At 33.5% G+C, this 14,238-nt stretch overlaps 1 protein-coding gene across 1 annotated transcript in view; it reads right to left on the bottom strand.

Annotated features, from left to right (window-relative positions):
* Positions 1 to 14,238, bottom strand: part of LOC107658747 (pleckstrin homology domain-containing family A member 6-like) — a 167,217-nt gene that overhangs the window by 13,629 nt on the left and 139,350 nt on the right. Inside the window, exons 11-16 of the mRNA XM_016447397.1 lie at positions 11,811 to 12,261; positions 9,550 to 9,624; positions 7,331 to 7,450; positions 5,956 to 6,009; positions 4,520 to 4,600; positions 394 to 459 (exon numbers count right to left, since the gene is read on the bottom strand). Of these exons, the coding sequence (XP_016302883.1) occupies positions 394 to 459; positions 4,520 to 4,600; positions 5,956 to 6,009; positions 7,331 to 7,450; positions 9,550 to 9,624; positions 11,811 to 12,261 (847 nt within the window). The remainder of the gene's footprint in view (positions 1 to 393; positions 460 to 4,519; positions 4,601 to 5,955; positions 6,010 to 7,330; positions 7,451 to 9,549; positions 9,625 to 11,810; positions 12,262 to 14,238) is intronic.

Raw genomic sequence — 14,238 nt, 5'->3', positions numbered from 1 at the left:
AAAAAAAAAAAAAAAAAAAAAAAAAAAAAAGGAAAGGAAAAAAAAGTTTAAAAAAATGCTATTTTAAAAGATGTTAAAATGTTACAGGTTATTTTACAAATAACTACATTTTAAAATATGAATGACTGAATTTAATGTTTAAACTAAATTAAAATGTATAAATATTTTCATTTTAAATTTGCCTATTTGCCTGAAAAGTAGTTTAATCATTTGCAATTCTTAAACTGATTTATGTTTAATCATTCATGCTTCAGGTTTCATAATTCAAGCTTCACTCCTAATGATAAATTGCTGTAAATAACAGTTTTTTTTGCACAAACTCAAATAATATTTGTCACAATATAATCATACAATCATGCAAACGATCAGTTGACAGTAAGAGAGGCAGCTTACATCGATGTCCAGCTCCTCGGGTCTGTATGAGTAGGTGTTTTCTCTGTACTCTTCAGGACTCATCTGCTGAAATGAGAGGAAATAATGTAAGATATGATATGCATTGTATAATAAATCCTAGAAAGTGTTACACACCGCTCTAGTCTGCGCATGAAGCGATGGAGCAAGCGACATGAGCCTGTGTACAGTTGATTTACTACTGCTGTACATGCAACTCGTCAATATGCTGTCAAATGAAGGCAAAACCAAATTTAGTCTTTAAATAATGAACTTTTGTGCAACAGTAACTTCAGTAAATCCTCTAACACTTGCAGCTGGTGTAATATAAATGTGTGGTGCTGTGCAGCAGGGATCTTTATATACAGTCACTCTGTATACAGCAGCACTGGGACTGACACCAACCATACAATCCACATGAAACATGCAAACTCCATCCAAACAGTTCGGAGGAAGCAAACGGGAACGTTTTATATATATATAGATCCACACTGCAGAAAATGATTTCCTTACTCAGTATTTTTGTCTTGTTTTCCAGCACAAGTAGCTAAATATTCTTGAATCAAAAAACATTTACTTGAGAAGCAAAATGACAGATTTTAAGCCTACATTTTTGAAATATGTTTCAAAAGAAGGTAGGTTAATGCTTAAAATAATAATACAAAAAATATCTGCCAATGTGGCCAGAAAAATAAAATTGCTTTCCCACTGATGACACAAGACCCCATTTATGATATTTTGGAACACTTCACTTGAAACCTTTATGCATAATGCATTATAAAAGGCATCCATAATGTTTGTTATTATGCATTATATATTTTCATAAATAATTGTAAACAGTTAAAGTGCATTATAATATTTGCAGATTTCTTGTTACATCTAAAAATAGTCGTTACCATTTAATGCATAATTATTGCATTAAAATACTTTTATAATGCATCATACACAAAGGCTTCAAGTAAATTTACTAGTGATTTCTAAGTGAAAATGTTTCACCACCATTTTTTTTTCAGTGCATTTATGGAATATTCTTCACATTAGGCAACTAAACGAATGATCTAATGAATATGTAAGAAATATGAATGTATCTTGAATATTTTATGTACAAAATCTGTATTTTCTAGCTCATATATGATGCTACGATAGAAACTATGATAAAATAATAGCTAAATAATCCATTTTATTAGCAATTTTTATAAAAATATTGCAAAATACTGTCTTCGTGGCTGGTAAGAAATACTTATAGCCAATAAATTCTTAATTTAAAGTCTTATTTAGATATGCATTATATATAAAGGCTTCAAATAAATTTACACATGATTTCTGTGTGAAAACGGTTTATTTTTTAGTGCATTTATGGAATATTCTTCACATTAAGGAAATAACATGAATGTATATTATGTATGAAATATGAATATATCTTTAACATTTTATGTAGAAAATACAGAATACACATTTTTCTGCTGATATATGATGTTGTGAGTAAAAGTCTAAAAAAAAATAAGCTAAACAATGCCATTGGTATAAAAATGTATCATTTTTGTTATATATATTTGTGTATTATATATATATATATATATATATATATCAAGTAAAGTGTTACCGATAATTTTTGTGTTAAACTATTTTTTAAAAGTTATATATATGTTGGTTTAAAGACGTTTGGATATTTGTACTAGAAAACAGTACAAAAACACTGAGTAAGAACATCATTTTTTGCAGCACACAGACACACTCATTCACACTTTTCCATAGCCGGATGATTTTATGTAGATATGAATCATCTCATCACGGAAATAAAGCTGCTTCAGCACCATCTGGTGTGCTAAAAACAGAAGAAAAACAAATCACTAAACTGTTAACAGCGCTCGAGTCGTACACGTTCACATCTGCTACGGGACACCAGAGGCACACAAAGGCAGAGTTTGAGCGACAATTTCAAAGAAAATAATTCAACAATTTGAACGGATTGTGTGCTGGAAACTATGTGGGAGGTTTCAGGAGGTCGGTCTGCTGCAGTAGATGTTCCCTACAGGTAATTACCGTCTGTCAGCGCTCCAGTTAGTGTAACTAATGAAAACCCGAAAGCCCTCACACGTTCGGCCGCGGACCAGCAGGGACACCGCCGAGCCGCTCGCACTCTACAGGATTTCTGAGATTTCACAGCACCGTGTGAGGAAGCTGCTGCAGGAGATTTGAGGAAAAATCTGAACTCAAGTCCACTTACGAAGACAACTGAGACTCAAGATGCGACCATCCGGTACATAAACCAGCTAACTTCATCAGCACCATCAAACAGTGAGAATTACAGTCTGATGGAAGCAACTTACGCTATTTATCTGCTGCAAATGACATCTAACTGCAGCAATTGCATGTCTTCTAATAATGCATACTTTGGATGTTTTATGCTTAAGAATAATTACACTTTGAGAATGTTCAGTGCATTTATGGAATATTTTTCACACTAAGCTACTAAAAAGAAGAAATAATTATGAACATACATAATATTTCATGTACAAAATCTTGATGTTTTTATAGCTAATATCTGATGCTATGAGTGAAATTATAATAAAAGAATAAGTGAAATAATTCCATTGTCATACGCACAAAAATATAGTTTTAATAAAAATATTGCAAAATACCATTTTAATGGCTAGTAAGAAATATTTATGGCTAATAAAGTCTTTATTATTCTCTAAACAACACTTTAAACCAAGCAATCTCAACAACAGAAAATAACAGTGTGGTTTAAGTAGCTCACGCTATTTATCCGTCTTCTAATAATTGACATTTCTTTGCCACAAGTCAAATGATTTCATTTTTTTTTTTAAGTTGTAAATAAAACAACGATTACTGCAGTATATTTTACAAGAAAAAACTATTTCAGTCTTTCTACTTCAAAATGTCATGTTTAATTCAGTGTTACTTACAGTTTATTTATTTATTTATCACCTACATTTTTCACATTAAGCTACTAAAATTAATATGTACAAAATATGAATATTTTATGTACAAAATCTTGATGTTTTTCTAGCTCATATATGATGCTACATATCTAGCTATTATATGATTTTATTAGAGTGATACTCTAATAAATTACACACAAAAATACAGTTTTAATAAAACTATTTCACAATACAGTTTCAATGGCTAGTAAGATACATTTATGGAAACAATTAAGTCTTGTAATTTAAGGCTACTAAAATTAATATTACGTACAAAATATAACTATATTAAGTTTAAACTAAAAATGAATTCAAAACTGCATTTTGCACTATTTTTAATAAAACTATATATTGGTGCTTATAACAGTGGAATTATTATTATTATTATTATTTTATTATAGTTTCACTCAAATCAGCATAATCCCACTGTCATAAGGACAACAATTAAGGTTTATTAAATATCTTCCATTGCAAAAAATAGCTTTAATGGCCAATAAATCCTTAATTCACTCAGAATTGTTTGCAACATGACACTTTAAACTTTGACCTGTTCGCTGACTTTACGAAGCACCGCCAAAGCTTACCGAACAATTTGCATGACATCATGGGGTTTCTGGTTACTGAAGGCCCATTCACACCAACAACAATTATTTTGTATGTTGCTTTAAATACTCGAGTAGTAATTGGGTGGGATTTTGATTGGCTGTCAATGTTTTTGTCATTTTTTCCAATAATAATGACTCCCCTAATATTGTTCATCTGTGTCGTTATCGTTTTAGTCATGACTTCTCTATTCTTATAGAATGATTGTTAAAACTCTGATGTGAATGGGCCTTTAAAGCTCATAAAAGCTGTGCAATGCTTTTCTTTTGGAGGTCAAAAGGCTTGGTAAACCACACTGGTCTCCAGTCACACACGCGAGTCTGCGCTAACACATGAAAGCCGGCGTGATGGATGAAGCCATTGCTAATGAACGGTACAGCTGGGATTCGCACGGAACGATCAAGCCATGCCAATACCAGTTCCACTTTCAACAAGAAAACAACAACAACAAGGAGAACCAATGGGATGTGCTGGAGCGAAACCGACACAGGATGGGGCAGTGAGGGGGTGGAGCTTCAACAAAGAGGCGGGGCCCATGACACGAGAGGGGAGGAGCATAACCGTGTGTTCCAAGACCTTACTTGCTGGTACAGCTGCGGCCTTGATGCTGAGTTCTCAATCACAGTGTGAATCATGAAGATTATTGGCTCATTCTCCTTCATCTAGTGCACGAGGAGGAGGAGGAGTAACAGGAATTATCAAAGCACTGTGTTTTTACAGCTTCTGACCCTCACAAATATCACATGTCTGCCTTACTCATGCGTTTTTCCTGTTCGCCGTTCCAGAATAATGACTGTGTGCACTTCAGTAATGCAATACAATGTTAAAAGACAATAAATGGTTCCTGTCAAAGAAAGTGAAGAACATTTGTTCAAATAATGCTATTCTGAGTTGATCTTTTTCAAAAAGGTCATTGGAGACAAAAGCTTAACTTAAAACATCAAACTGTCCACCAAGATATGTTTATTCAGAGATGCAGTCTTCACTGAGATGTGCTTCACAATAATAAAAAAAATATTCCTGTATTAGTATTACTTATTATGTAAGAATTACAGGAAAACTTCAAACTACAACAGTCTGGTTTGCTATTAACTAACACTAAAACATAAAAAATAACTTTCAGTAACTGAAAACGAACCTGACATAAAAAAAATATATAAATATTAAATTCAACTTAAACGAAAAAAAAAAGAAAGAAATAGAAATATTAATTAATATAAACAAATTCAAATTGAAAATATAATAATAAAAGCTCATTTGAAATGGTAATAAACACTATAATATTAAAATAAATACTAATAAGATAAGACAGGTCCAGAGAGTAGAAAATCTCTAAATAAATCAATAGAAATTATATTTATAATCTATATAACAGAATTATTCAACTACATTCATGAAAAATAAAATAAAATCCAATTATTGAACTCAACCTCAAAAGAAAAGAAAAAGAAATATTGCCTTTGCAACTAAAATAAGTTAAATAAATAAAATGACAAACTAAAACTGAACTAAAGAAATTAAAGCTACATAAAAATATATAAAAATTATTAAACTTTAAGAGTAACATTGAAAATATAAAAGCAATTATATATATTCAACTACATCATAATGCTTTATGGGAAGAGTTACTCAATACTTGTCTACATATTCATTCTGTCAATTCTTAGAGCTGTTATACATGAAATGTCCTTCCTCAAGCAAGGGCTTTAAAAATAGACAGGTTACTGCTGTGATCTATTAGTTAAATGAAAAATACAATACATTCACAGCAGGCTACCACTGAGAATTGAGCCTGACAAACTAAACAATACAAATGAATCCAGCTCATGTTTTGTTGCTAAAAATGCTTTAAATGAACCGCTATTTTAAGAGACACCATCTGCATTCAACAGAACTTCAGCAGAACAAAGAACTGCAGCAGATGCACTGAGGGCCGTTTGATCTGCGCTGTAATAAAAGTACAGTAGCCAGAGAAATAAGACAATGAGAGAGAGAGAGAAACAGGAAAGGCCCTCACCTGGCTGTCCAAGTACACGAGATTCCTCTGTAGGTGATGGGAAAGGATTTCACTCTAGAGACGGCAAGAGAAAGAAGATGAGAGGAGAGCAGTGAGAAAACCAGAGACGTGGGCTTCAGAGCAGGGGAAGCGCAAAAGAAAAAAACTCAAAAAGCCGTTCAAAGTCAACAACTGCAAACTCCACTTTCTCCTCAAGTTCATCATGCACTTTTATGAGCGAGACGAAGCAAGCTGAAGAGCAAATCAGAAATGAGGTTCTTGCACATAAAAGGGTCCACCAAAGACAACATCTAGCTATCAAAAGAGGACTGCAAACAGAAACACAACTTCTGCTGATCATGTTCCTCAAACTGCGTCAGATGCATGCAGCAGCCGCACAAAACATGATCCAAACCTACAGGACTGAAGGGATTTCACATGTTAGTGGAAAGGAAGAGACGTTTCTCCAAACAGCGGGTCAAAAGTTTGGAATAGTTAAGATTTATTGAATAAAGGCTCACCACGTTTGCATTTATTTGATCAATAATACAGTAAAATTATGAAACATTATTACAATTTAAAATAACGTTCTATTTTGATATGTTTTAAAATGTAATTTATTGCTGTGATCACTGACTGATCAGAAATCAGTCTAAGAAGTTGATTTGCTGCTCAATTAATGCTTAATATTTTTGTGGGAACTGTTATGGCTATAAATGTTTTTTTTTTTTTTTTTTTAGAAACAACAACATTAAATTTGAATCAGAAAACTTTTGTAATGTTAAAATTGTCTTTACTGTAATAATTTATTCAGTATATTTTTTAAGGCTTTTTTTCAACAAAAATGGGAAATTATAAATAATAATTAATACTATTTTTTTACTTTTGAATGGTAGTTTCCTCAAAATGATGAAGCAGCACAACCGTGTTTAACATTAATAATAGTAAGAAATGTTTCTCGAGCAGTAAATCAGCATATTAGAGTAATTTCTGAAGGATCATGTGACACTGAAGACTGGAGTAATGATGCTGAAGATTCAGCTTTGATCACAGCAATAAATTACATTTGAACAGATATTCACATAGAAAACAGCTATGTTAAAAGGTAAAATATTTTACATTATTACTTATTTACTAAATGCAGCCTTGGTGAGCATAAAAGATGTCATTCAAAAATCTTAATTATTCCAAACCTTCGACCGCTAGTGTGCACTAAATCTGGCATTGAAACGTATTTCTTTAGACATCATCCAATCCACAACAGCATGCGGAAGCAATGGGGAAACCAGCAGACTTGGAAATGGACAGGCTGGGTTGTGGGGTGACCGGGGTTTGGCGGGGGAGCTAACAAGCCCTTCACTCTGGGATGCACAGGCTAGCGATCCGCGAGGCTGACCTTTGGGTTGGCGGCATCGAGGTTTAGCTGCATCAGCTGAGCGAGCGTGTGCTCACGGAGGCTGCTGAGTTCGGCCTGCTGCCGCCGGAGCTTGATGAGCAGCAGGGTCAGTTCCTCTGGCTGCAGCGGGCGACAGGAGCAGCGTTAGTGTGGGCCGCCGTGAAGGGGGTTATGGGAAATCTGGCCATGTTTGATACAGAGGACATGCGCTGGATAGACTGACATAAACCTGTGATATCTCATCAACATGATTAACCAGCTCTACCAGCTAAGTTGTATAAACTAGTTTAGTAACCGTGAATGACAGGGTTCTCGAGCTAGAAACTAATTACAAGCTGGTTTGAATTTTAATTTTCTATTAACAATGGAAAATCAAGCACAACACTTTAACAAATTATTAAAAATTAATAAAACTAACATAAAAATAAACGTTATTTTAAAATAATAATAAATACTATAATAGTATATAAATAACTAAGTTTGCTTCAAAGAATGGAAAATCGAGTACAACAAAATTACTGAAACTTTAACTAAAATTAAAATAAAAATAAAATAAAAGCTAATTCAAAATATGAATAAATACTAAAATAGTATAAATAATATGAAGTAGAAAATCTGTAAATAAATAATTGGAAATTATATATACGTATATACAAACATTCATATATAATCAAGCAGCACAAAATTAATAAAACTAAAATAAAAAAATACACATTTTAAAATAATAAATAATATAATAGTATATAAATAAGTTTAAATTAAATTTTTAAGTTTAAATTTGTATTCAAGAATGTAAAATCAAGCACAACAAAATTGCTAAAACGTAGTCTGAATAAAAAAAAAATATATAATTTAAAATATTAATAAATACTATATACCATATAATACTATACTAAATAAATAGCATATAAATAATAGAAAGTAAAAATCTGTTAACTAGAATGTATGTGTATATACAAATATACTTATACAATTAAGCATAACAAAATTAATAAAACTTTAAAATGAAAAAATCAAAATATAAAAGTTAATTCAAAATTATGAATAATATAATAGCATATGAACAGTAAAATGACACTGGTCCAGGGAGTAGAAAATCTGTAAATAAAATAAATAATTTGTAGTATTAAATATGTAATATCTAATCATCATTTCTAACCAGCTCTACCAGGTTCAGCTAAATTGCATAAACTACATAACCATGTATAACCATAACCAAAATCCCAGGTTTATGCCAATTTATCCTTAAAAGCTTGTTCTGCTATCCAATTAAGTGACATCTGAAGAAAATAACCCTGGGATCTAGATTATCTTATGTCTGTCATTTCATCTTGGTTTATATTAATCCAAATAAATTAAGTTATGTCATGAAAAACAAAGATAAAAACTCTCCAAGAGGCTTTTACCTAAACCAAAATGTTTAAAGTGCTCAATTGAATTTCATGCACCGTAACGAAAGACATTTTTACAGCAGCTTTTCAGCAATGATGAGTAAAACACATATGGAGGGGAGCTCTATTAATGTTTCATCAAGTGACCGCAGGCTTTTTACATTAAAATGCTCTCTGCAGACAATTTCTGCCAGTTGTACTTTGCATCTGTAAAATTAATAAATAAAAGCAGAAGCTTAACGGGAAAAAGGCAGCTTAAGATTGCCAGAACCTGAAACGTCAAGTAAGAGAATAATAATTATAGTTTTAAGAAGAGCTTATGGTATTAGTGCTTCACCTGTCACAATAAACACACACACAAACACTCATCACTCTGGCGTTTAATTCAAGACCTAAAGCTTGAAAAACCTACTCTACTGCAATGCAATACTCCTACATGAACATTTGAATATCCGTTTACCTTTAAAGTCAACATGAAATGACATTTTCAACCTATTTTACTGCTAAAACATGCTATATTTTCAGGTCAAGCCATATTTGAACACTAACGACCATTTTTTACCTTTGGATTAACATGCGCTCATGAATCGTGCACGAGTAGACCAGAAGTATGTGTTATGAAAGTAAATATGGTCATTTTGATTTCACGTTGACTTTCAATGAGCAGCTCAACCTCTGCATGTAAAACATTCTGCTCATTTGCAAGCCAAAGCCTCAACGAATCCTTGGTGGCTTGCAAATGAAAAATGCAGAGTTTGAGAGGAAAGCAAAGTTGTGGATGTGCGAGTTACAGACGGAGGTGGTGGGTGGAGAAGAGGGAAAGCGTACCGTTTTGCTTTGCAGAGACTGTGCAGTGATGCTCTGTGCGGGAGGAACAGGCCTGCGCTCGGCAGGAAAGGAGTACTGACAGAGAGAGAGAAAGAGAGAGAGAGAGAGAGAGAGAGAGAGAGGAAAGCACAGTGATCTCAAGAGCACTGGAACGGACCACTCTGGTGAAGAGAGCATTAAACCCACAGCCTTAGATGAAACTTAAAGGCTTGGAAATAATGTGATCTGGCAATTACACGCTCAGACGCTCATTTTTTCACGTTTTGTTATGTTGCAGCCTTATGTTAAACTGCTTTAAATTACTTTTTTCCCACATCAATCTACACTCCATACACTATAATGACAAAGCAAATAACAGGTTTTAGCATCTTTGCAAATTTATTACAGATGAAAAACTTAAATGATTCCATTGCGTAAGTATTCATACCCTTATCTGGGACAGTTGAAATTTAGCTCAGGAGCAATCATTTTGCTTGTAAATGTTACCACACTTTAAGTAAAGTTAACCTGTGGCAAATTCAGCCGAATGGGTATGATTTGGAAAAAGGCACACGTCTTAATAAAAGGTCTAACAGCTGATAATGCATATTAGAGCAAAAACCAAGCACTGAGGTCAAAAGAACTGCCTGTAGAGCTCAGAAACAGGTTTGCGTCAAGCCACACATCTGTGGAAGAGTTAAGAAAAAAAATTCTGCTTCATTGAAGGTTCACAGAAGCATGTGGTCTCTGTTACCCTTAATGGAAGATGTCTGCAACAACCAAGTCTCTTCCAAGAGCTGGCCTCCTGGCCAAACTGAGCAAATGATGGAGAATGGCTTTGGTTAGAGTGGTGACCAAGAAGCTGATGGTCACTCTAGTTGAGCTCCATGATCATATGTGGAGATGGGAGAAATTTACAGAAGGACAAACATCACTGCAACACTCCACCGATCTGGGCTTTATGGTGGTGTGGCAAGGCTCAATCCTCTCTTCAGTTAAGACACATGAAAACACACTTAGAATTTGCCAACAAAAAAATAAAGCACCTAAAGGACCCTCAGACTCTGAGAAACAATATTATCTGGTCTGATGAACCTCAATTCTAAGCATCATGTTTGAAGGAAACCAGGCACTGCTCATCAGTCATCACCTGCAGAGTACCATCCGAATGTCCTTGAGTGGCCCAGCCACAGCCTGGGATTGAACCCAATCAAATATTTCTGGAGAAACCTGAAAATGTGCTTCTGGCCCATCCAGCCTGACAGAGCTTGAGAGGTGAAGAGATGAGGAGAAGAATAGCAGATAAATGCCAAGTGCTGATGTGCAAAGCTTGTCGCATCATACCCAAAAATACTTGAGGCTGTAAAGGTGCTTCAGCTAAGTACTGCGTTATATACTTATGCAACGTACTTATTTCAGTTTTTTATTTTTTATATAAATTTACAAAGTTGTGACAGTTCTGTTTTTGCTTTGCCATTATAGTGTATGGAGTGTAGATTGATGTGGGAAAAAAAATAATTTAAAGCAGTTTAACATAAGGCTGCAACATAACAAAACGTGGAAAAAAATGACAAAGGCTCTGTATTAAAGGGGTCATATGATGCGATTTCAAGTTTTCCTTTCTCTTTGGGGTGTTACAAGCAGATTGTGCATAGATAAGATCCCTGAAGTTGCAAAGACTATGTCAACATATTCTGTTACACCAAATACACAAAATAATGATCTTTAAAAAAGCATCATATGACCCCTTTAAGTTGTTAACTGATTAATTATATATATTTTAATTATATATATTTGTTACACATTTATAATTGAAAATAATTTATATATTATTTATATATATTATATACATATATATATTAGTGCTGTCAAACGATTAATCCAAAATAAAAGTTTTTGTTTACTGTATATATTTAAGAAAATTTTTAAATATGTCGTTTATATATTAAATATATTTATATATAATATAAAATATAATAATCTAAATATATAAATGTATATACATGTAAATATTTTCTAAATATACACTGTATGTGCATATATACATAATAAATAAACACAGTACACATACATATATTATGTAAACAAACACTTTTATTTTGGATGCAATTAATCGCAATTAATCGTTTGACAGCACTAATATATATATATATAGTTTGCACCTGAAGCTGGTACCACTAACACCAAACCTGTTTTTTTTTTTTTTCCCCCCAGGTTTGGAAATAATTATTTTATATTTTCCAAGTTTGTCCCTGCTGTGGGAACCCTGTGTGACTCTGTACCTTGGAGAGGTGCGGTCGGTGGCGGCGTTCAATAGTCACGTCCCCACGAAACACCGGCGAGGAAACTTCAGAGCGGGAATCTGGGTTGAGGGGGCGATTAGGGGAGAAGGTGTGGTAACCGGCCAGAGACCCATGGGAAGGAGACGTGGGGATGGACTCGGCGATCTGGCCCATGGTTTTGGGGCTGGGCAACGTCCCGTATCCGATCCGGCTGTGCGCCTGCCTCTGCTGCCACTCGTACAGCTGCCACATAGTGTCGTCCCGTATGGAGCGCCGCTTCTCTGCAGTCGTCGGCTGCAGCGCCTGGTCGTACATCGACCCCGCCACGCTGCAGATGCTGTCCGGCCGCAGCATGTTACGCGGGAGCGTCCGGTAGCCCTCGGGATAGCGTGGGACGATCTGCGCACGGTGGCTCGGCATGTTCCGCGGCAACGTTTGGTAGGACGTAATGCTGGAAGACAAAGAAATTGGAGTCGCCAACTGCACTTGAAAAATTAAAGGGTTCAATTTTCATTTCATTAAAAGATAAATTAATGTTTTATGGGTTTGAGTTAAGACACAATATAAAATTAAGACACAATACAGAATGTCTGGGGGGAAAAAAAAAATTCATAGCCCTATTATTGTAAAAAATGTCATAAACCAATTTTTTTCATGAAATGAATTCAGACATAAAAAAAACAACAACATTAAAACGTAATGCAGAAAAACTGGAGACCAGAAGAATTAAACCATTAAAAACAGGAATCAAGATAAATTCAAATGGCAAAAAAAGAAAAGAAAAAAGAAACAGAATTTGGAGAAAAAAGTTTGGGGTCGGCAAAATTTTGTAATATTTTTGAAACAAACAAAAAAGTCTGCATTCATTTGATCCAAAATACAGTAAAAAAATTTAAAACAACTATAACATTTTAGTGAATTTGACTTTAGTCAATCAAATAGTAATTTATATATTTATTAATTTGTTACCAAAAAACTTAAAGGGTTTAATTTTCATTTGATTAAAACATTTATGTTTTTATCTTTTAATCAAAAGATAAAACCAGTAATCTTTTAATCAAATGAAAATTAACCTATAAAGTAAAAACAGTAATATTGTAAAAAACAAATAAAATTTCAAATGACTGTTTTCTATTTGAAAATGATTAAATATACACTATGCTGTGAATAACATTTTTGTCAATTTGATTTTAGTGAATCACATTCATTTATATATTTATTAATTTATGCTAATTTAGACATTAAATTAAATATAGATTAATTCTACATGAATTTAAATATTATTTATGCTCATTGGCAACATTTGGTAGGATGTTTTGCTTGAAGACAAAGAAATTGGCGTCACAGAAAGGTCAACGACATACAAACAACTCCACTTGAAGAAGAGAGTTTTATAATACAATCATGCTAATAAGGCCCGGCTTTGACTTTGTGATGATTTCCTGTTGTGCTGCAGGCAATAATTAAGCACTGACTCGTTAGTATACGATAAAAGCGTCATGCTTATACTCGTCACAGCACAAAGCCTTCACCTTTCACTCCGGCTGATCATTAAACGCCTCTAATTTTTCATCACGCGTCATCTGCCGATCGCTCAGAAATAATTGCACATGCATCAGCAACAGGAAACGCAGGGAAAAGATGCACGTGTGCCAGGACGCTTTCTGAAGACCGTACTGAGAGTTACTCTTTACCAGGAGCTGGTGAGATTGGCTTGGCACTTTTATAGGCGCCATTAAAAGGTTTGGCATGTGCACCCTCGTACTGACAGCAGAAATCAATAAAGAGCTCAGACTGCCAAGAAGCACAACCACAAAAGTCATGTCTGAATTTGCTGAACACGAGGAGCGCCAAACGATGTTGGCTGGATGCAGAAAACCAGCTCAATTATCTACCACGGTGTAGGGTATTGGCAACATTAACCTAATTTAATTTAACATTTTATAGCAGTTAGTTTCGCTCAGTTTATTTAATTGAACACACAACAGTCTAGGAGTATTGATATATAATCGCTTTCATTATAATCAAGGAAAATACAACATTGAAAACTACTTTTTACAAACTTTACACAATTAAAATATTTAAAGTTTTATGATAAATATTATATTTAAAAATATTAATCAAAACACGCATGAAACTAAATATTTATTAAAATAAATGCAACACTGAAAAACAATTATTTTTACAAACTTTAAACAACTGAGAAATATTTAGAATACTATTGTACTACAAATATTATAATACTAATATTAGTATTTTAGTATTAGTATTTTAAAATATTAATTGAAACATGCATTAAAATTTAATAAACTAAATGCATTAAAGGGGTCATATGATGTTGCTAAAAAGAACATTATTTTGTGTATTTGGTGTAATGAAATGTGTTTATGCGGTTTAAGGTTAAAAAAACACATTATTTTCCACATAC

Source organism: Sinocyclocheilus anshuiensis, unplaced genomic scaffold, assembly GCF_001515605.1.
Source record: "Sinocyclocheilus anshuiensis isolate Anshui unplaced genomic scaffold, SAMN03320099.WGS_v1.1 scaffold283, whole genome shotgun sequence".
In the NCBI taxonomy this organism is placed as follows: domain Eukaryota; kingdom Metazoa; phylum Chordata; class Actinopteri; order Cypriniformes; family Cyprinidae; genus Sinocyclocheilus; species Sinocyclocheilus anshuiensis.
This window is presented reverse-complemented; position numbering and strand designations above follow the sequence as displayed.